General features: G+C 42.4%; 1 protein-coding gene across 1 annotated transcript in view; it reads right to left on the reverse strand.

The window, feature by feature from the left end:
- Positions 1-1,447: 1,447 nt before the first annotated feature.
- Positions 1,448-24,245, reverse strand: part of TMEM233 (transmembrane protein 233) — a 47,545-nt gene continuing 24,747 nt past the window's right edge. Inside the window, exons 2-3 of the mRNA XM_055551028.1 lie at positions 14,536-14,676; positions 1,448-3,205 (exon numbers count right to left, since the gene is read on the reverse strand). Of these exons, the coding sequence (XP_055407003.1) occupies positions 14,536-14,676 (141 nt within the window). The 3' untranslated portion in view covers positions 1,448-3,205. The remainder of the gene's footprint in view (positions 3,206-14,535; positions 14,677-24,245) is intronic.

Here is a 24,245-nt window from a genome sequence, read left to right on the forward strand (position 1 = left end):
TGGTTGTTTTTGGTTTTTTTCCGTTCAGCATCTGTCTCTCCTTTATTCTGGTAAAAAGCACTTTGGTTTTCCTTTGGGAAACCACCCTTCCCACACTCTCAATCCGTAAAGCTTGGGTGGAGCTGACTTCACCCTCCATTTCGCCTGCTGAATCCTGACTCATTTCACGCCAGAGAGGGCGCCCCACAGGCTTGGACACTGCGTCACTCTGTGTTGGAAAGAGTGGCCACACCTGTGTGTTAATGGCTAGTATCCATTCTAATGGTTTGGTTCCTGCTCCAAATCAATCCTGCATTACTTCAAATTGAAACTTTTTCTCCTTGTAGCTATTATGGCAGAGTTACTTTATTTCCATAGACATTGCTTAGCTGGTAGGAAGAAATCTGAAGATGCTGGCAGACACTGTGTCTCTGTGAAACCAAAATGTGCTCAGAAGTTGAGAAGTAGATAACGGAGATGTTCTTAACGATACTGAACACCAATATCCGGCCATACCTGAAGTTATCTCTGGAATTTTCATTTTCAACTATATGAACAAGTAAACTCTTTGCTGTAGACTTTTTTTTTTGGTCCACTGGCTGCTGAAACAGTCCCCTGGCTCTTGGCCAATCCATTTTCTAACTGTGCTTTCTGGAGTGAAGAAGGCGTGATCTGAGTCCTGCAGGAGAAGACCATCACCTCACTCTGTCAGTATCAAAACTCTCTGCCAGGACTTGGGGGCCCGGAAAAAAAAAAAATCAGACCCTCACCTTGAGCCCAGAGCTCTCTGACTTTAGTGGGGCCAACACTTTCAGTGCCACCTAGAAGGGCACTTCATGCCATAAGCTAGATGTGAATTGATACCTTGCTAGCCCAACACTCGGACTTCCCTGGTGGCTCAGATAGTAAAGTGTCTGCCTACAATGCAGGAGACCTGGGTTCAATCCCTGGGTCGGGAAGATATGGAGAAGGAAATGGCCACCCACTCCAGTATTCTTGCCTGGAAAATCCCATAGACGGAGGAACCTGGTAGGCTACAGTCCATGGGGTCACAAAGAGTCAGACACGACTGAACAACTTCACTTTCACTTCTTTCTTTAGCCCAACCCTCAGCCTCTCTGTGGTCTTCCCTGAGGCTGGGATGAATGAGCCCATTATGGTTATGGGAGTCTCAAGAAGTTTGGGAACCCCAAGGAAACAGAACATACGCACCATGGTAAACCAGCTTTCTTAAAACCATTTTTATTCTGCCTCTCAGCAACACTTCATTTGATTTGGATAAAAGATCAGGAACTCGAATACAAACAAACAGAAAACAAGGTGTGTAGAACAGAAATCAAGATCCATATACTGGAATGATGCTGGGATCTCTGTGTGCTGAGAATTGGTATTCCTGGTTTATGTCCTCCTGGGACAAGTGCTGGCTCATGACAGATGTCTGGGTGAAATGACAGGTGGTCCACCCGTGTTTATTTTTGTGAGGGTCTAGGGTTTTTAACAAATGCCTGGGATCCACAATAATCTAAGAACAATGCTTTGTATTTGTGTAACACTTAGAATTTTCCCTCTGGGGCAATCGTATCTATCATGGTAATTAATTATCATACTGACCACTCCAAGATAAGTAAGCAGGTGTTCTTATCTCCATTTTCCAGATGAAGAAATCTGAGGCACAGAAGGCTAAGAAACTTGCCTAAAACCTGCTTGCATAGATAGATAGTGGCAAAGAAGGTATTGAAACACAGGTGTTTTGATTTAGACACTTGTTCTTTCACTTAGAATAAGCTGCCTTTTCTTTTGCTTAGAAAGGTTATTTTCATGATTTCTAGTACTAGTTTTTGAAGTTATTTTTAACATATACCCCCTTATCACCTTTTGTATTAACCACTTAATATTTTCTTTGAGTCTACTTCTTTTTGTAAGTAAATGTATTTGACAAGAAAATTATATGCCTAAGTGCAGACTCATAAATGTAAAGCAATAAAATACATAGGCTGAAAATAAAACCCATTAAGTTATTAAATTTTGTCTAAACAGAAGACTTTGAACCTGAGGTCTGTTCTTTATTAAGAAGGGAAACAAGCCAAAGAATCAGAAAGGTGTTGAGGACCCATGAGCACTAAACAGAGACATTCTCTGAAATGTAATCAGGATTGAAAAAGAAAAAATGCAAATTTTCTTTGTGATTTAGTGACACTTAATCTTGTGGCTGCATATGACCTAAAAGTTATCTTTGTGTACCACCAGCGGCATATCTTGCATATGGGGTTAGCGTGTTCCGGCAGGCAGAAAAATGGTGGCATTGTTAAACCAGTAGTCACACCTACAGGGTTTACATTTGACAGAAAAATAAATACATTGGGTGGCATTTCCAGGTGGCATCCAGGAAAATAAAAGATCTTGCCTGAGACTTGCTAAAGAGAGAGAGAGATTGAAGTAAGTTCATTAAACACAGGCAGTATATTCCCAAAACTGGGATGGGAAGGATGCCCATGGACCTATGACTGACCACTAAGTACATTCTCAGAGTCTGAGTCTGTCTGAGGTGACAAATGAGGTTGTGGTCAAGTTGACCCATGGGGGATGCAAGCAAGGGGTTGGTGGGAGGGAGATAGGCGAGACTAAGGCGAAAGACCAGAAAACTCCTTCATCCCCATCTTTGATGATGGAATGGAGCAGATGGAGGAGGAGCTGCTAAAGGCCAAAGTGAAGCTACAACATGTAAAAATGAAAGGAGACAAGGTGCATATTCAGCTCTATTCGATGGCTTTAAATATGCTGCAAATGTGCTCCATGCTGCAAACCAGCATCCTTTACTCTTCCCAAAACTTCCCTCTCCTCCTGGATCTGGACTTCTGCCCCCATTAAAAGCAACGAGATTTTCTGAGGCTCATCTCTGGAGAAGAGGAATGCACACGTGGACACAACGGCTTTTGATGTACTGAAACAGTGAGGCTTGATTTTCTTAAGAAGAAAAAAAAAAATCAATGGCTTCAGCTGATCTGGCTTTGCTGCCTGGGTTTCCTAAATTTTGGACTTTTTTGTTGTTGTTGCCTGCTGTTCTTTCTGGTTTTAGTTCATTTGCCAGGGACCTGCCTCTGGAGAGTCCTGGAGGAAAAGATCTCACAGTCTGAAGTCAAGGATCCATTCCTCAAAAACTCCTCTGGGGTGTGTGTGGATGAAGTCCATCCTCCATGCTTGTGGCTGACTGCTGGCTGTTCAGGCTCTGCGTGTACAAGAGACAGAGGGAGTGAGAGTGAGAGAGACAGACAAACAGATGGTGGGATGGGGGGTGGGGGGATGGCGGGGGAGAGAGAAAGAAGAGAAGAGAAAGAGAGAGAGAAGAGAGCATAGAGCCTCTTCAGCAAGGGCTTCCCTCTTCAATGGCTAGTACTCTAATTCACCCAGTGCTGACATGGACTAGCAGCTCTGCACACTTTTGAGTCTAAGCACTGGCTTCTTTTTGAAAAATATATTTTACTTGGGAACATATGTTTTACATGTTGCACATGCAAAAATCCAAATGATACAGATGTAGGCACAATCATGGGCCCTGAGGCTTTCTGAATCTTACTCTCCTCCTCAAGGGTTAGCAGCACTGTTAACATTTGGGGTGCACCCTCCAGGCATTTTCCTCTACATTTAAATCACAGCTGTAGTTAGACAGGAGCATCTCAAGGAGAGATGGGAACAAGCCATGCAAATATCAGGAGGAATACAATTCCAGGAAGAGGGACAGCAAGTGCAAAGGCACCGTGGCATGCTTGTGTTGCTCAAAGAAGAGGAATTCAGTGCAGTTGAAGCGGAGGAGGGAGGGAGCAAGGGCTGGGAGATGTGGATGGAGAAGCAGCAACCAGATCCTTTGGGGCCTTATAAAGCCATAGTAAGCGAGGTATTTTCATATTTAAATTGCAGTATCGTATTCCATCCTATGAATGAACCAGTGTGTATTTAACTGTTCTCCCACTCTTGGACATTTAGGCTGTTTCAAGGTTTCCCTTATATCAAGTGGAGCTGCCGTGAGCATCATTGCATATCCTTGGTTCTCATCCCTGGGCTTCACATTTGAATAATCTGGAGGGCCCTAAACCTATTGATGCCCTGTCCTATCACTGGAGATTCTATTTTAGCTGGTCCAGGCTGGGCACTGGGCACTGGGGATTTTCATGTGTTTTAAATGCCTTTTTGTGACATTGAGAAGTAGACTGCTGGGCAAGTAGGCACAGAGATTTTAGAAAATGACCTTCTGAAAGGCTGTGCCAATGTACTGTTCCACCAACAGTGTGGTATCCCGGTCTTCACACTCTCACCAACCTTGATATTATCATGTGTGTGTGTGTGTGTGTGTGTATGGACATCTAGTATTTCATTGTTACTTTGAGTTATCTGGCTACTGGAGAGATCGAACATCTTTTTTTGGTTTACTTTTTAAAAAACTTCTTCAGTCTTCCATCAAATTTTTTCTTTCTTTTTTATGAACATCTTTTTCATGTTTATGCTTCATCAATATTCTTCTTCATCAATATCCCACCATCTTACATCCTTTTCAAAGCAAAAATCTTTCCATTGTTGATGACTTAGGTCTGACTTATCTTTATCACAACTTATCTGAACCAACAAGAAAGGCCTTTCTGATCTTCTGGAAACAGGTAATGTTTCCCATTTTTCATCATGGAATCACAAAAATTCTCTGAAGACATCTGTGCAGAACAATTGCCAGGAAGCAAGCCTTACATCAGCCAATAATACAAGGAATAAGAGAGATTTGCTCTTATGCTTTAGTAAGAGCAGCTTCTTGCTTCCTACCCCTCATGATATTTATTCTTCAGTTCAGTTCAGTTCAGTTGCTCAGTCGTGTACAACTCTTTGTGACCCCATGAATTGCAGCACGCCAGGCCTCCCTGTCCATCACCAACTCCCGGAGTTCACTCAAACTCACGTCCATCAAGTCAGTGATGCCATCCAGCCATCTCATCCTCTGTCGTCCTCTTCTCCTCCTGTGCCCAACCACTCTCAGCATCAGAGTCCTTTCCAATGAGTCAACTCTTCACATGAGGTGGCCAAAGTACTGGAGTTTCAGCTTTAGCATCATTCCTTCCAAAGAAATCTCAGGGCTGATCTCCTTCAGAATGGACTGGTTGGATCTCCTTGCAGTCCAAGGGACTCTCAAGAGTCTTCTCCAACACCACAGTTCAAAAGCATCAATTCTTCGGCACTCAGCCTTCTTCACAGTCCAACTCTCACATCCATACATGACCACTGGAAAAACCATAGCCTTGACTAGACGGATCTTTGTTGGCAAAGTAATGTCTCTGCTTTTGAATATGCTATCTAGGTCGGTCATAACTTTCCTTCCAAGGAGTAAGTGTCTTTTAATTTCATGGCTGCAATCACCATCTGCAGTGATTTTGGAGCCCCCCAAAATAAAGTCTGACACTGTTTCCACTGTTTCCCCATCTATTTCCCATGAAGTGATGGGACCGGATGCCATGATCTTCGTTTTCTGAATGTTGAGCTTTAAGCCAACTTTTTCACTCTCCTCTTTAACTTTCATCAAGAGGCTTTTTAGTTCCTCTTCACTTTCTGCCATAAGGGTGGTGGCATCTGCATATCTGAGGTTATCCCAGCAATCTTGATTCCAGCTTGTGCTTCTTCCAGTCCAGCGTTTCTCATGATGTTGTCTGCATATAAGTTAAATAAGCAGGGTGACAATATACAGCCTTGACGTACTCCTTTTCCTATTTGGAACCAGTCTGTTGTTCCATGTCCAGTTCTAACTGTTGCTTCCTGACCTGCATACAGATTTCTCAAGAGGCAGGTCAGGTGGTCTGGTATTCCCATCTCTTGAAGAGTTTTCCACAGTTTATTGTGATCCACACAGTCAAAGGCTTTGACATAGTCAATAAAGCAGAAATAGATGTTTTTCTGGAACTCTCTTGCTTTTTCCATGATCCAGTGGATGTTGGCAATTTGATCTCTGGTTCCTCTGCCTTTTCTAAAACCAGCTTGAACATCAGGAAGTTCACGGTTCACATACTGCTGAAGCCTGGCTTGGAGAATTTTGAGCATTACTTTACTAGCATGTGAGATGAGTACAATTGTGCGGTAGTTTGAGCATTCTTTGGCATTGCCTTTCTTTGGGATTGGAATGAAAACTGACCTTTTCCAGTCCTGTGGCCACTGCTGAGTTTTCCAAATTTGCTGGCATATTGAGTGCAGCACTTTCACAGCATCATCTTTCAGGATTTGAAAGAGCTCAACTGGAATTCCATCACCTCCACTAGCTTTGTTCATAGTGATGTTTTCTAAGGCCCACTTGACTTCGCATTCCAGGATGGCTGGCTCTAGGTCAGTGATCACATCATCGTGATTATCTTGGTCGTGAAGATCTTTTTTGTAGAGTTCTTCTGTGTATTCTTGCCACCTCTTCTTAATATCTTCTGCTTCTGTTAGGTCCATACCATTTCTGTCCTTTATCGAGCCCATCTTTGCATGAAATGTTCCCTTGGTATCTCTAATTTTCTTGAAGAGATCTCTAGTCTTTCCCATTCTGTTGTTTTCCTCTATTTCTTTGCATTGATCGCTGAGGAAGGCTTTCTTATCTCTTCTTGCTATTCTTTGGAACTCTGCATTCAGATGCTTATATCTTTCCTTTTCTCCTTTGCTTTTCGCTTCTCTTCTTTCCACAGCTCTTTGGAAGGCCTCCCCAGATAGCCATTTTGCTTTTTTGCATTTCTTTTCCATGGGGATGGTCTTGATCCCTGTCTCCTGTACAATGTCACGAACCTCATTCCATAGTTCATCAGGCACTCTATCTATCAGATCTAGTCCCTTAAATCTATTTCTCACTTTCACTGTATAATCATAAGGGATTTGATTTAGGTCATACCTGAATGGTCTAGTGGTTTTCCCTACTTTCTTCAATTTAAGTCTGAATTTGGTAATAAGGAGTTCATGATCTGAGCCACAGTCAGCTCCTGGTCTTGTTTTTGCTGACTGTATAGAGCTTCTCCATCTTTGACTGCAAAGAATATAATCAATCTGATTTCGGTGTTGACCAGCTGGTGATGTCCATGTGTAGAGTCTTCTCTTGTGTTGTTGGAAGAGGGTGTTTGCTATGACCAGTGCATTTTCTTGGCAAAACTCTATTAGTCTTTGCCCTGCTTCATTCCGTATTCCAAGGCCAAATTTGCCTGTTACCCCAGGTGTTTCTTGACTTCCTACTTTTGCATTCCAGTCCCCTATAATGAAAAGGACATCTTTTTTGGGTGTTCTAAAAGGTCTTGTAGGTCTTCATAGAACTGTTCAACTTCAGCTTCTTCAGCGTTACTGGTTGGGACATAGACTTTATTCTTACTTCCCTTCTAATGCAAAGGGAGGATATGCTGAAGTCAGGAAGAACTCGTTTCAGTCTCCTTATAATGTAGAAGCTTTACCAGTGGAGAATGGGTTCCTATCTGCCAACTCTGAACCTGCTAACAGGAGATAGTCATGGGATCCTTAACCTTAGAAGTCAAGTTCTTCTTTAATGGAACTTTGGAACATGATGTCTTTTATTGCTAAGAATGACAAGCAAGTATTTTTAATACGTGGTGGGAGTGTGCTTGGCTGTTTAGGTACCTACAAGGCCACCTAGGGATGTAAAGTCAGTGAAAGTACAATGTATGTGTATTTAACTTACAGAAATAAACTGTTCATATTTTTCAAAGAGAAAAAAAGCAACTGTTGAAATGGAGATACTGGCCACCAGGCTGCTCGATGCTTATGAGTATGAATGGGTATAGGGCTCCTGTTGAGCTCAGAATGTGGTTTCAGTGTTTGAACATACGACACGAACCCTAAACAGCCAACAACCTCAGCTGGTGTTCGACCCAAGGACAGTATCCGTCCCCACAGTGGAGGGAACATCAGGAGATGCTGTGTGACTCTCAAATAGGGCACCCTCCTATAGATACGTCCAAGATTAATTTTGATTATTCAAAGCTCACCTTATGCCCCGACATTATAATTTCACCCCTGAATAAGAAGCAGCTCCACTGGTCTCTCTCACACCCAGGTTTGGTCAACTGATTTTGTGCTAAAGGAGTTCCACTGAATTCAACCAAGCATCAGACACGTGACCATGAGCATGATCACAAGGAGAGAAGAAAGAGGAGACTTGGGAGATGTGTAAACTTTCTAGGAGGTAGGGCAGGGGAAGTAGCAATCACTGAAGCTTCTTCCAGGTGGCTTAGGAATGTGAAAAAGTCTTACTTTGCAGCCTACGTCTACCTATTAATATATAGGACTGCTCTCCATTAGGGACTTTCGTGGTGGTCCAGTGGTTAAGACCCCATACTCCCAATGCAGGGGGGTTTAATCCCTGGTCAGGGAACTGGATCCCACATGCTACAACTAAGAATTTGCATGATACAACTAAAGGGCCCTGTTGCTGCAAAGAAGAAAAGATCCTAAGTGCCAGAACTAAGATCTGGCACAGTCCAAAAAAAAAAAAAAAAGAATGTTCTCCATTAGAGGCAAAGCTTTAGTATAGTGTTTTTACAACATTAGAATACTTAGAACTAGGTTTTGGGGGTTAGCAATGCTGTGATAATGCATGTTTCAGGGCCATTCGGAGTTTTGATTGCGGGTCTGGGAATCTGTATTTTCACAAGCATCCCCGCTGGATCTGTCACAGGTGAGACCTGTGGTTTGTGGAACATGACAAGAATAGCCTAACCTTGCTTGAATCCTCAGACGCCAGCAGAAAGTAAAAGTCTGCAGACTTGTTTTTGGCTTAGGATGCGAAAAATCAGGATCAATAAACAGATGGCTGCAGTATTTAAATGTTTCACCTCTGTGATTCATTTCTCTACTTTCCCTAGCAACCTGTGAACAGGGAATTTGATAACTCCAAGAGACTGCAAATTTCTGATTCCATATGAACAGAGCACTTCTCTCCTGCTAGCTCAGCATTCTATCCCAAACTGTTGAATAAATTTGAGTTCAGTAATTCCCAGTTCTAACAGATTTGATGTCATCAAACTCTTAGCTTTCTTTGCTCCAACCACCACATGACTTACAAAGATATCCTGTAAAATTAGGATAGGTGATACAAAAAGAGATCATATTTGTGGTTACTGGAGGCAGGTTCTGAGGGGAGGGATAACTGGACGGTGGGGGTCAAAAGGTACAAACTTTAGTTATAAGATAAGTACTAGGGATGTAATATACAAGGCGATAAATAAACGCTGCTGTGTGTTATATGTGAAAGTGGTCTAAAAGAGCAAATTCTGAGAGTTGTCATCACAAGGAAAAATTTTCTGTTTCTTTCTGTATCTATATGAGCTGATAGGTATTCACTAAGCTTACTGTGATAATCATTTCATGGTGTATGTAAGTCAACTCATTGTGCTGCACACCTTAAACTTATACAGTGCTGTATGTCAATTAAATCTTGATAAAGCTGGAAGGAAAAAAAAATTAGGATGAATAAGACTTTCATATGCGCTTGGGTGAAGACTATCATGACCTGAATCTGTTCCAAGAAAGTGAACCACCAGAGATTTCAATCATTTGAGAGAGAAGAGATTGGTTACGGTTTTCTTAATAAGGGTAAGGAATATATATATACACACACACATACATATATACACACACACATAAAGGCACGTGTGCTCAGTCATATCCAACTCTTTGTGACCCCGTGGACTGTAGCCCACCAGGGTCCTCTGTCTATGGGATTATCCCAGCAGGAACACTGGAGTGGGTTGCTATTTCCTCTTCCAGGGGATCTCCGTGACCTAGGGATTGAACCCGCTTCTCCTGCATTGGCAGGCAGATTCTTTACCACTGAGCTACATGGGAAGCCCTTTTTGCAGGACTTAACAAGTTTTTAAAAGATAGTAGGAGATTTCAGACCGTTTTTTGTTTTTTTTTTTTTAATGAAATACAGAAAACTGACATACTCAAAGCTTTTGGTCTTGCCTCTAGGCTAGGCCTTCTCTAAAGTCAGATTTTCCCAGCCCCTCCATGGAGGTCCTTGCTTTGATTGTTACAAAAGCATCTCTCTGCGGGTACACCTCCTGGGTGGTAAAATGATTCCTGTCCTTGGCCTTGAGTTTGATATAACATGTTAGGATGACGAGTTTGCTGATGTAAATGAAAACTGACCACTCTGTTAATGGCTAGTGCTATTGGTGTGTTCTTCCTTTTCGATTTGGGAGGAAGGAAGACTGGCAGAGTGTTCTAATTACCTGCAGCAGAGTCTTTGGGAGGGAGTGGGGAGCTTGAAAATGCACATTCTTGGTCCTCGCTTATGACTCAGTGAGTTGGAATCCTTTGAGGTAGGGCTCAGATGTCTAACTCTTTTAAAACTCCCCAGCTAAGTCTTCTGCAGCCCAAAGTTTGGGAACCTCTACTTTAGTAATTCCACAATTTGGTTCAATTCCTCCAGTAAGCCAGGCTGGGAAATTTATTTCAAAGGATTATTGAGAAATCGGGTCTTGTTATTGGTTTTAAAGGAAAACAGAACTGATTTCATTCACTGAGGTCTAGTTTCTTACTGTCTCATACACATACACACACACACACGACAAAGCTTTTAAATTTTAGTTTCTCTGTGGAATTCTAACTCTGGAAAACATTTTTGCTTTTTTGGATACCACAGAAGGAAAAGTAGCTAAAGGGAACCTGACCATACAGATGGGAAAACAATTCTATCCTCACTTTATAGAGAGGCAAATTGAGGCACAGGAAGCTTCCTTGCCAGGGTGGGACTTCCCTGATGGTCAGGTGGCTAAGACTCTGGACTCTCAATGCAGGGGGCCTGGGTTCGATCCCTGGCCAGGGAATTAGATTTCACATGCCGCAACTAAAGAGTTCATATGCCACAGTTAAAGATCCTGTGTACCACAACTAGAAGATGCTGCTTGCCACAACTTAAAAAAAATCCTGCACACCACAACTAAATATCCCACATGCAGCAATGAAGACTGAAGATCCTGTGTGCCGTGACTAAGACCTGGTGCAGCCAAATAAATAGGTAAGATCAAAGTAAATACTAAAAGAAAAATGCCAGAGTGGTCTGGGTGGTAGAGCTAGGATTTGAGTCCTGGCAAAGAGTGCTGAGGGCCAGGCTCTAACCACTGTGAAACACTTCCCATCAGGGAGAAGCAATGGAGAGGTGACCTCCTCTCCTATCCTTCATTACTACTACTAACAAAACCTCAATCACAAGGATACAAACATCAGTGCTTCACCTGCATACAGAAACATTCTTATTGAGAATGGAGGAAGTCCTCATGTGGAGAACTTCCTCAATGGAGGAAGACTTCTGGGTCCCCAGTGAAACTTCTTGCCTGGAATCTAATAGGCAAACTGAACTTTGAAAGCCATATTGTCCACCAGAAACTCTATAAAGTGGATAATGTCCAGGTTGCAGGTGTGATTTTTGTATGTTTTTGTTTTGTTTGGGGCCCTCATCATGTGTTTAAACTGGGTGAATTGGTTGTCAACATCTAAAAATCAGGAGATTTTTAAATAAAGACCCAACTTTCCAATGATTTTTGGAAAATGGGCCCATGAGGTCTGTGTTCTAAGTGGTGACAACCAGCAGGAGCAGAGTGGTGGCTCCCTTTAAACTGTGCTCCTCTTCTCACCACAGTCCCCACTGTTCCCGATCAACCTGCTTCATGCATGTATAATATGTTCCCTGCCTCACTCCTGCAGCCCTTTGACTTTCTTACCCTTGGCCCTAACTCATCATCTGGTGGGTTGGAACCTCAAGGCACCAGCATTATAGTTATAATTCTACAGTTATCCACAAGGTAAGAGCCATCTACTGGCCTTTGTTAGTGCGTGTACTAGAAAGGATGTGCTGGCTTAAAGGTTGTGAGGTGGTGTGGTTAACAACAGCTTCCAGGAACTTCTCTGGCAATTCAGTGGCTGAGACTCTGTGCTCCCAATGCAGGGGGCCTGGGTTCAATCCCTGGTCAGGAAACTAGATTTCTTATGCTACAACTAAAAGAAAATCTTGCATGCTGCAACAAAGATCGAAGATTCTGCGGGCCTCAGCTAAAACCTGGTATAGCAAAACAACAACAATAACAACAAACTTTTTCCAGAGCCAGGTTACCCTGGGCTTACCCTCAGTCTTTTCTACTAATTAATTGCGAGATATCAGGCAAGTAGCCTCATTTCTCTGAGCCTCTGTTTCTTCATCTGCAAAAAATGGGGATAATATCACCTACTTCCTGGGGTTGTTGTGAGGACTCAGTGAGATTTAATTCCTGTGAGAGCATGGAACAGTACCTGGCATATGGTGAGTTCTAGGTCAGTGTCAGTTGCTATTATTATAACCACTTAGCTCAAACACTGATCTGGGCAGTATGTATTTTCACAAGTCCCCAGGAGTTACACCAGGACTTGGCCTTATTTACCTGGAACACCGTCCTTCGAGTTTGGCTCATCTATTCAAAGCCCTGAACTCAGTTCAATAGCATCTTGAACTCTTTGAGGTCCTTCCTCCAGTCATGCTGATAATCATAGTAATAATTAACAAATGGTTTGTATTTCTTTATGCACTGAAAAGGAACAGATGCCAACCTACACACATTCTGTGCATCGTCTTATTAACCTTCACAGCAGGTTTATTAAATGGGTACAATTATAAACCCCAGTTTAAAGGGGAAGAAACTGAAGCTGAGGGAGGCAAGCAGTTGGCAGAAGGTCTCACAGTAAGAAAGTGGTAAAGGGGGGGGTACTTGTGCCAAGGAAGTCTGGTCCCAAACCTGCACTGTGTTACCCCACACCCCACGGCCCCATGCTCACACATGCAAGCACATTACACTTCCATTAAAGAGGAAAGTCGGGTGTGTTCTCATCTATCTTTCAACTGCCTTCTCCTTCATAGGCCAACATCAATTTGCCATCTTGTAGGCAAGACACTGTGAGGTGCTTTTGACATCTTAGTGTCTTTTTCTCCTCTCTTTTGGTCAAAAGAGATCATATTTTTTCCTTTATGACACTTCCTATTTTGATATCTCCTCCTCCACCCAACGGCCCCTGATTGCTCATGGATCTGGCTTGTCTGATAGTAAGTCGACCCACTGGGACATCCACTACCCTCTTGGTTGCCAAGGTGGGCTTGGCTGATCTAAAAGGTGTCCCCTTCCTCCCATACCCACCCAATGGGCCCCTTCCTGAAACCAAGTCAAAAAGACTGATCTTCCCAGCTTGAGGGAAATGGTGTTGGAGGAACAGTGCTGCTATGAGAGAAGAGTGGAAGGATTTCTGAATTCTTATCTGTTTAGCCAGGAGTTACACAGTGAGACAGAGATGAATCTGGGCTTGTCATTCCCAGATCCTGGTTGTCCATCACACCACCTTGCCCTTTGGCAAAACTCTGATGGAAAGTATCAGTGGTTCTAGTGGATGGAGCCCATCTCCGCTGGCTGGAGAAATCAGAATAAATTTGTCCTGATCCAGAGAGAAACATCATCTCTTTGTGAGACGAGAGCACACTGAAAATACCAAACATAGGCAGAGACCCTTCTGTTCTTAAACTAAGAACAGTCAGGCTAGTTGGATGCAGTGTCATGTAGGAAATCATTTAGCAGATTAGATGCTAAGGCAGAGCAAGTGATAACTTAAAGTTCCACTTATTGTCATGCACTTCCCACTCTCTTACAGTTAGGTGGAACTATGTGACTGGTGTTAGTCGATCAAATATGAGCCTAAGTGACAAGTATCGCTCCAGGGCTGAGGCAGTGAAAACCCATGTGGGATTCTCTGGCTTTTCCTCTCTCCTGTCTTAGCCTGAGAAGCCCTCATGTTCTAGATCAGAGGCTGGAAAACTATGAGCCATGGGCCAGCTCCCTGTTTTTATAAATAAAGCTTTATCACAGACAGCCACATTAATGCATTTATAGATTGGATATGGCTGCTTCTGTGCTAAAATGCAGAGTTAAGTAGTTGCAACTGAGACGCTAATAGTGGCCTAAAATATTTATCATCTGGCCCTTTACAGGAGAAGTTTATTGACTCCTGTTTCAGACAGAGCAGCTACAAGATGGTGTAGTCTGGACCCTGAGGGACTGTGTGGAGGAGAGACTTTCCGCAAACCCATGTGGCCTATGGAATAGCAGTGAAGAAAGATGAAAACCCTTTTGTTTGAGACTGCTACTGGAGCACAATCTAACCTATCCTAGCAGTTTCCAGTGGGCTTTTCAAGAAAAGGCACCTTAGAGGACTTCCCTGGAGGTCCAGTGACAAAGACTCTGCACTCCCAATACAGGGGGCCTGAGTTTGATCCCTGGTCGGGGAACCAGATCCCACAAGCTGCAACTAAAGATTCTGCATGCCACAACTAAGAATTTGCATGGCACAACTAAAGATCCCTCTTGCCACAACTAGATTCCGCATGCTGCAACTAAATGTCCCGCATGCCACAACTAAGAGCTTGCATGCTGCAACTAAAGATCCTGCATTCTGCAACAAAGATGGATTCCATGTGCCGCAACTAAGACCTGGTGCAGCCAAATAAAAATAAATATTAATAAAACCAGAAAAGCTTACCTATTTCCAAGTGAAGTGAACTGTACAAGAAATAGCAATGACGAGAAGGCCAATAACGATGGAGGCGATGGCCACCCACTTGGCATTCCTTCCAAGCCGCTTGGATCCTTCAATGTCTCCATCCTCATAGCTGTTCTGAGCCTGGGGGACACAAGGGAAGAGCTGGTGATGACAACCCACAAGGAAAGACATGGTTTCCCAGGCTGATCTGAGCCAGTGGCATGGTTACCACCTCCTCCAGGAAGTCTTCCCTGAACTCCCAGTCTGAGTTAACTTCCTCTTCTGTAGTTCCTGATTACTTTCATCTTAATATTTACCTTAGCATATTGAAAAGAATGATTTGGCCTCTCCCATTAGAGTATAAGTGTTATGCGAGCAGGGACCATTGTCTCCTTGTTTAGCACAGTATACCACTGTCCAATGCAATATTTGTCATGTAGATGATATGCAGTAAATATCTGTATGCTGAAAGGATGAATGGGTACATCTGTCTCATCCATTAGAACAGGGGTCTGCAAGCCATGGCCCATAGGCCAAATCCAGCCTGTGATTTTTGTAAACAAAGTCTGTAGGGAACAGTCACAATCATTTGTTTACTACTGTCTGTAGCTGCTTTCATGTTACAACAACAGAAATGAGCAGCTGGGACAGACAGCGTATTGCTTACAAGTCCTAAAATATTTATTATTTGGTCTATGACAGAAAAAGATTGTCCGCTCCTTATGCTAGAAGGTCAGGGACCCTGGCTGACCTGTTCACTCTTTTGCTGAAGCCAAACTGTCATACACCTGGCACCTACTCCTACAGCTTCCCCAGCTGTTAGAATACTGGGAAACTTCTGTACTGACTGTTAAGTAGCAGCAGCCACTTCCCAATTTCCCAGCCATCCTGCTCTCTCCACTGAGTTTCTCCAGACATCTCCATGATGCAGGGTATCACTAGGCTCAAGATGGTATCCTTGTGCAAAGGCACAGAATCTTCTGTGCCCTTTGGAGAGATGTCTGGTCCATTGTAGGAACTCAAGAAATCTGTATTGGCTGAATGGGTGATGAATACATCAGTTTTCCTACAGAATATGAGTTCACTGATGGCATCCTGGAGCCCCAGGCAAAGGAGAGGTGCTCAGAGAGTCCTTGCTGCTGAGTTGAAGGTCAGATGCTATCCTTCTCTCTTATTATAAGCCCTCTTTATCATAACTCCCACTACTGAGACTTCCCCAAAAGCTGTGCTGTAGCCCAAAGAAGACTGGAAATCTGCATTTGTAAGTTAGGGATAGAATGATTCGATCCATGCCATGAATTGCAGGTTTCCGTGGGAACCTCTATTCTTGACTCTGAAAGTACAGTACTTCAATAATAATCACCCTTCTTCGTGGACTATGAAGGGGAATGAGGCATATGCAGACAATTACAAGCCAGAGAAACTCCCAGTAAACCACAGAGCTTTCTGCTTCCGGAACCTTCCATTAATTCTTGGATCTGGGCCATCTTAGCAACAGGCTGGGAGACTTGCCTCCCCAGGGAGTCTTGCTATCAGGCCTCTTGTGTGAATGGGAGAGTGAGAGCTTGAAATGATGCCAGGGGCTGCCGGCAGGGAGAACTCCAGAACCCTGCATCCTGAATTCTTAACCCTGTGTGCCCATCAGAAACACTTGGATAGTATTAAAAATAAATGCCACAGGCTTGGCCCTATTCTGGAGAGACTTCAATTTAACTGGTGTAGGAGCCAGACACCAGTTTTTTAAAGTAGAAATTGTGGTAAAATGTGCCTGACATAAAATTTACCACTGTTGAGTGTACAATTCAATGGCACTAAGTACATTCACATTGTGCAAATATCACCGTCATTAATCATCTCAAACTGAAACTCTGTTTTCATTAAACACTCACTCCTCATTCTTCCCACCACTCCTCCCCGTTCCCAGCCCCTGGCAATCACCATTCTATGTCCTGTCCTTATGGATTTGACTACTCTAGGAATTTTATATGAGTTGACTCATACAATGGTTGTCTTCTATGATTGGCTTATCTCGATAAGCATAATGTCCTCAAGGTTCATCTATGTTGTAGCATGTGTCAGAGCTTCTTTCCTTTTTGAGGCTGAATAATATTTCATTTTATGGATATGCCACATTTTGTTTACCACTCATTCAGTGATGGATACTTGGGTTGCTGCCAGAGTATTTTTTAAAAAACCTTCTCAAGGTCAAAAACCTTTGGTCTAGACAACTATCTTCAACATCGTGCAAGGTCAAGATGTTCACCATCTTAAGACTTAACCCAAGAAAATGTGTCATGGAGTGTGGGCTCTAAAATGCAGAGAGATCTAAGTTCCGATTTCATGTTTTATCAACTGTGAGAATTACAGCAAGCTATCAAGCTTTCTAAGCCTCAGAGTCCTCATCTGTAAATTGGGGACAATAGTAATAACACCTCCTTCATATTGGAGGGGCCAATGAGTTAATGCATGCAAAGTGGTTAGCACTGGTCCAGAACATAATTTATGCTCAATAAATTAGCTTTTACTATGAATTGCCACTGCCTGTTTTATTCTTCTTCTAAAGCTGAGGTCCTTGGGGTGAAACAGAATCTTCTGGGCAACTTATGAGAATTATAGGCCATCAATCTCTACTCCTTGCTAGAACAGAACCTGGGGACCCACATTTGGGAAACTTTGTTTTAGAGGCTTCACAAGTAAAGTCACTGCATAGAATCCTAGAACCCTGAATTGTGAGTTCATAATCAGTTTAAGATTATATAGATTCAGACTCTCCTAAATTGATCATTATTCTATCATGGTATCTTCAAAAAACCCAGTTCTGAGATTAGTCATGGTGATTTACTTGCACTGCTGTAACCAGGAAAAATAAAACAAAGAAAACAATGAGACATTCCTTGCCAATCTCTCCCCCAAACATTGTCAACCCCTGGCTGTTTGGATGAAAACCCAGTTTCGTGTTCTCAGTAGCAGTGGGGAGAACAGCCAGTGTGTGCCATGGTGAAGGGTACATCTACATCTGTGCATTGCCCATGAGCGCAGGGGAGATGGGGGCTACCCAGGCCACTTGTCTGCTGCAGATCAGCAGAGCCATGCTGGTGACCTGGCTAAGGGGCATGGGGGTACAAGACATGGGCGAATCCTGTCCAATCTTCATCACCTGTTAGCAGTCTGGCATCTTGTATGTAACCCTTTTCTTTGCAATTCACCATCCCTCTGGAGCTCATAAAGGAGATGTTGAGTCATCCCAGGAATGGATCCATGGTTAGCTTGAAAAACAGGTGAAAAGCCTCTTTCAATATTAGTTGTAGACTCTTTTCTTCCCAAAAGTCCTTTTATGAATCCCTTTCTTCCTCTGGTTCTTGGAGAAGGGGCTTCCCATGGGTAAATCTGCTGGGTAAATGTAAGGATATGGGGGAAGGGATGAAGGTGGGGTTATTTAGAACTCTCACATTTCACTTTAAACGACTTCCCTGGTGAGGGGCTCTGGCTTCAGGGTCATCATCCAACAACAGAGCAGGAAGGGATTAATCCCCCCATCCTCAGTTCATTGGCTGGAGTTCTTTTCTCTCCCAACTGGAACTGTGTATTAATATAGGTCTGTTGGCAGATGCTACAGATTGAAGTGGTAGGAATGGGTTTGAGAGAAAATGCATGGTTTATAAATCTTTTTCTGAAGGGCTTAAAAAGCAAACTATTACATCTGCCGTGGAAGAACTATAAAGAAACAAGGGATGACTTTGATACTTAAATTTACATGAACGTCTTAGTTCTTTCACCAATTCTGAATGCAATTCATGAACATGTAAAGTATTTGAATGCCATATAAACGTACACTGTAGATAGTAAGCTCTTTTCTCAATTCTATTTCCCAAAGATAACAGGGTAGTACATTTGCTTCTAGATTTTTTTTTCCCATGAATAATATGAAAGGAAAACTGACACTTTCTCCTGGTTTCATTATGACTAAGCACATCACGTACCACAGTTCATGAGAAATAGCAATTTGTATGCTGAGATAAACCAAGAACAACAGGTTAGTCTGTTTAGCCTGCATCCTTCCAATACTGAAACCTTGAGTATTTCCCATAAGGCTTTGCAAAGACAATTTCATCTTTGCCTTTTGTGACATGGATACCTAAACACAGGTCCCCTCCTTTGTGGATATGTAATCTTTTGAGAAAGATACTGTTTTGCTTTGTTTTTTTTTTTTTTAATCAGGAAAAGATTAATGGAAAACCTGGTAATCTTGGAAATTTTGTATTCATTTCCTTTAAATACTGTGGTTTGCATTTGGCTGGCTGGTCATTTTGAGGCTGGACTTCCTTGTATTTCTTTTCAAGTAAAATTTTTTTTCTTTTCTAATTGTTTTGGCCTCAGTTTTTCTTTGACAAAAATCATAATGATACCAGATAACATATACTGAGTATTTGTTATGGGCCAGACACTTTTCAAGGATTATTTCATCAGTCTTCATAACAACCCTGTGAGGCAGATGCTTTGTTTCCATTTTACTGATGGGAAAACTGAGTCACAGAGAAGTTAAAATAATTTGCCTGAAGTTACATAGCTGGTTTGATTCTCTCTCTCAGAGTTTTTTCTTTTCCTCTTAGCTAAAAATGTCAATGGCACCCCACTCCAGTACTGTTGCCCAGAAAATCCCATGGATGGAGGAGCCTGGTAGGCTGCAGTCCATGGGGTTGCTAAGAGTCGGACACGACTGAGCGACTTCACTTTCACTTTCCACTTTCATGCATTGGAGAAGGAAATGGCAACCCACTCCAGTGTTCTTGCCTGGAGAATCCAATGGACGGAGTAGCCTGGTGGGCTGCGGTCCATGAGGTCGCATAGAGTCGGACACGACTGATGCGACTTAGCAGCAGCAGCATACTATTTATGTTCTGTAACTTGCTTTTTACCACTTGTCATAGGGTGGGGTGGCTTTCTAAGCTCATGCTTCTGGGTTTGTCTCACTGCTGTTTTCTTTATCCAGTCATGATTTAAAGTACGTTGATAAACTTTCTAATGTTGCACTGTCCTGATTCTTGGGGAAAAACCTTAATTTGTCATGATAAACTTTTGGTAGGTAACTTTCTGTTTTCAAAGAACTTCAAACTTACAGAAAAGTTGCAAGCATAGTTGTCTCACTCTTTTTAATGGATTTGTACTCGTCACTTAAATGGTCACACCTCACTAACATTTCAGCATTTAAAGCTTGTGGCAATTACATAATATGCTGCAACAGACACCCTCATTCATATATTTTTGTACACATCTGAGTGTCTTCTTGGGATGGATTCCTAGGAATGGGATTACAGAGTCAAAGGGTATATTTGTATTTGGAGATAGAGTAAAATTGCATTGTAGAAAAACTGTACAAATTTACATTCGCACTAACAGTATTTATGTGTCCTTTCCTCCACAACCTTGCCCACACTGTATGTTATTCATCTATTTTTGCTGTTTTAACAGGCGAAAAAGAATCTCAAAATAACATTTCTTTATTAATGATGAAATTGAATCATGTTCAGATTTCCACTCAAACATCACCTTCTGAGAGAGGCCTTCTCAGATCAGTTTATTTAAAACTTTCCCAAGTGACTAATACAGTGCCTGGAGATCAATAAATACATGTTGAATTAACAAACATATGTATGGATAAATGTTTGTCCGGTGTATTTCTTTTTTTTTTTTTTAATAACTTTATTTATTTTTGACTGTGCTGGGTCTTCGCTGCTGCATGGGCTTTTCTCTAGCTGTGGTGCGCGCAGGCTACTCTTTGCTGCAGCGCATGGGCTGTGACGACTTCCCTTCTTGTGGAGCACGGGCTCTAGGGCACACAGGTTTCCATGTCGCAGTGTGTGGGCTCAGGAGCTGCAGCTCCTGGGATCGAGAGCACAGGCTCAATAGCTGTGGCACACAAGCTCAGTCCTTCTGTGGCACGTGACATCTTCCCAGCTCAGGGATCGAACCCGTGTCTCCTGCATTGGCAGGTGGATTCTTTACCACTGAGCTACCAAGGAAGTCCCAAATGTATTTCTTCTTAATGATTTTTATACTTATATCTTTTTGTCTAGTTGTCTATTAATTTGTCTGATAATTATACATTTGCAGAAACTTTTTACATATTATAGGTCAGCACCATGCAATAGAAATATAATGGGGACCACATACTTAATTCAAAATTTTCTGGACATCCCTGGTGGTACACTGATAAAGAATCCACCTGTCAATGCAGGGGATATGGGTTCAATCCCTGGTATGGGAAGATTCCACATGCTGCAAGGCACCTAAGCCCATGTACTGGAGTCTGTGAGCTGCAAATACAGGGTCCATGTGCTGCAAATGCTGAAGCCCGAGTGCCCTGCAGCCCACGCTCTGCAACTAGAGCAGCCCTCACTCTCCACAAATGGAGAAAGCCTGCATGCAGCAGCAAAGACCCAGTGCAGTAAAATAAATTTTTTTTTCTAGTAGCCACATTAAAGAGGTAAAATTAACTTTAATAATATATATTTTATTTAACCCAACATGTCCAAACTTTTATCATTAAAATCTGTGGTGCTATTTCAAATACTCAATAGTCACATGTGGCAACTCTAAGAATAGCACAGAAAACAATATACATTAATCTATTACGTATGTTGCAAAATTCTCTCCCAGTTTCTTCTGGCCCATTGTCTTTTTCCCCTAAATTATAAATTTTATTTTGATATAGCTTAGGGTTCACAAAAAGTTACAAATATAGTACTAAGAGTCCCCTTGTACCTTTTACCAAGCTTTGGCTAACGATGATATCTTAAGTACCCACAGTACTTGGTCAAAACCAGGAAATTGAAGTTGATTGATATTAACTCAGTTACAGACCTTATGCAGATTTTACCAGTTTGCACATGCACTCTTTTTCTTTGTTGTTTTATTTTTTTGGTATGTGTATAGCTCTATGAAATTCTGTCACCTGCAGACTGGAGTGACTATTGCCACAAAGAAATTCTTTCATGGAGGGTATAGAGAAAAGGGAACCCTCCTATACTTTGGTGGAAATGTAAGTTGGTGGAGCCACTATGGAAAACAATATGGAGGTTCCTCAGAAAACAAAAAATGGAATTGCCATACCATCTAGCAATTCCACTCCTGGGCATATGTCCAGACAAACTGTAATTCCAAAAAGATACATGCACCCCTATGTTCATAGCAGCACTAGTCACAATAGCCAAGACACGGAAACAACCTAAATGTCCCTCAACAGATGAATGGATAAAGATGCAGCACATTTATATACAATGGAATACTACTCAGCCATAAAAAGAACAAAATAATGCCATTTGCAATAACATGAGAACAACCAGGATTATCATATTAAGTGAAATAAGTCACAAAAAGTAAATCACATATGTGGAATCTAAAATATACACAAATGAACCTCTCTAGGAGCTGACTGTGGCTCAGATCATGAACTCCTTATTGCCAAATTCAGACTTAAATTGAAGAAAGTGGGGAAAACCACTAGACACTCAGGTATGACCTAAATCAAATCCCTTATGATTATACAGTGGAAGTGAGAAATAGATTTAAGGGCCTAGATCTGATAGACAGAGTGCCTGATGAACTATGGAATGAGGTTCGTGACATTGTACAGGAGACAGGGATCAAGACCATCCCCATGGAAAAGAAATGCAAAAAAGCAAAATGGCTGTCTGAGGAGGCCTTACAAAGAGCTGTGAAAAGAAGAGGAGTGAAAAGCAAAGGAGAAAAGGAAAGATATAAGCATCTGAATGCAGAGTTTCCAAGAATAGCAAGGAGAGATAAGACAGCCTTCCTTAGCGATCAATGCAAAGAAATAGAGGAAAACAACTGAATGGGAAAGACTAGAGATCTCTTCAAGAAAATCAGAGATACCAAGGGAACATTTCATGCAAAGATGGGCTCAATAAAGGACAGAAATGGTATGGACCTAACAGAAGCAGAAGATATTAAGAAGAGGTGGCAAGAATACACAGAAGAACTCTACAAAAAAGATCTTCACGACCAAGATAATCACGATGATGTGATCACTCACCTAGAGCCAGACATCCTGGAATGTGGAGTCAAGTGGGCCTTAGGATGCATCACTAGGAACAAAGCTAGTGGAGGTGATGGAATTCCAGTTGAGCTATTCCAAATCCTGAAAGATGATGCTGTGAAAGTCCTGCACTCAATATGCCAGCAAATTTGGAAAACTCAGCAGTGGCCACAGGACTGGAAAAGGTCAGTTTTCGTTCCAATCCCAAAGAAAGGCAATGCCAAAAAATGCTCAAACTACCGCACAATTGCACTCATCTCACATGCTAGTAAAGTAATGCTCAAAATTCTCCAAGCCAGGCTTCAGCAATACGTGAACCGTGAACTTCCTGATGTTCAAGCTGGTTTTAGAAAAGGCAGAGGAACCAGAGATCAAATTGCTAACATCTGCTGGATCATCGAAAAAGCAAAAGAGTTCCAGAAAAAATATCTATTTCTGCTTTATTTACTATGTCAAAGCCTTTGACTGTGTGGATCACAATAAACTGTGGAAAACTCTTTAAGAGATGGGAATACCAGACCACCTGACCTGTCTCTTGAGAAATCTGTATGCAGGTCAGGAAGCAACATTTAGAACTGGACATAGAACAACAGACTGGTTCCAAATAGGAAAAGGAGTCAAGGCTGTACATTGTCACCCTGCTTATTTAACTTCTATGCAGAGTACATCATGAGAAACACTGGGCTGGAAGAGCACAAGCTGGAATCAAGATTGCTGGGAGAAATATCAATAACCTCAGATATGCAGATGACACCAACCTTATGGCAGAAAGTGAAGAGGAACTAAAAAGCCTCTTGATGAAAGTGAAAGAGGAGAGTGAAAAAGCTGGCTTAAAGCTCAACATTCAGAAAACGAAGAGCTGGTCCCATCACTTCATGGGAAATAGACAGGGAAACAGTGGAAACAGTGTCAGACTATTTTTGGGGGCTCCAAAATCACTGCAGGTGGTGACTACAGCCATGAAATTAAAAGACACTTACTCCTTGGAAGGAAAGTTATGACCAACCTAGATAGCATATTGAAAAGCAGAGACATTACTTTGCCAACAAAGGTCCGTCTAGTCAAGGCTATGGTTTTTCCAGTGGTCATGTATGGATGTGAGAGTTGGACTGTGAAGAAAGCTGAGCGCCGAAGAATTGATGCTTCTGAACTGTGGTGTTGGAGAAGACTCTTGAGAGTCCCTTGGACTGCAAGGAGATCCAACCAGTCCATCCTAAAGGAAATCAGTTCTGGGTGTTCACTGGAGGGACTGATGCTGAAGCTGAAACTCCAATACTTTGGCCACCTCATGCGAAGAGTTGACTCAATGGAAAAGACTCTGATGCTGGGAGGGATGGGGCAGGAGGAGTAGGGGATGACAGAGGATGAGATGTCTGGACGGCATCACTGACTTGGACATAAGTTTGAGTGAACTCCGGGAGTTGGTGATGGACAGGGAGGCCTGGCATGCTGTGATTTATGGGGTCACAAAGAGTCGGACATGACTGAGTGACTGAACTGAACTGACTGATGAAACAAAGACTCACGGACAAAGAGAACAGGTTGCCAAGGGGGTGGTGGTTGGGGGAGAGATGGGGTGGGAGTTTGGGGTTAGCACATGTAAGCTTTTATATACAAAATGGATAAATAGCAAGGTCCTACTGCAAAGAGGACC

This window comes from Bubalus kerabau, chromosome 16 (assembly GCF_029407905.1).
Source record: "Bubalus kerabau isolate K-KA32 ecotype Philippines breed swamp buffalo chromosome 16, PCC_UOA_SB_1v2, whole genome shotgun sequence".
In the NCBI taxonomy this organism is placed as follows: Eukaryota; Metazoa; Chordata; class Mammalia; order Artiodactyla; family Bovidae; genus Bubalus; species Bubalus kerabau.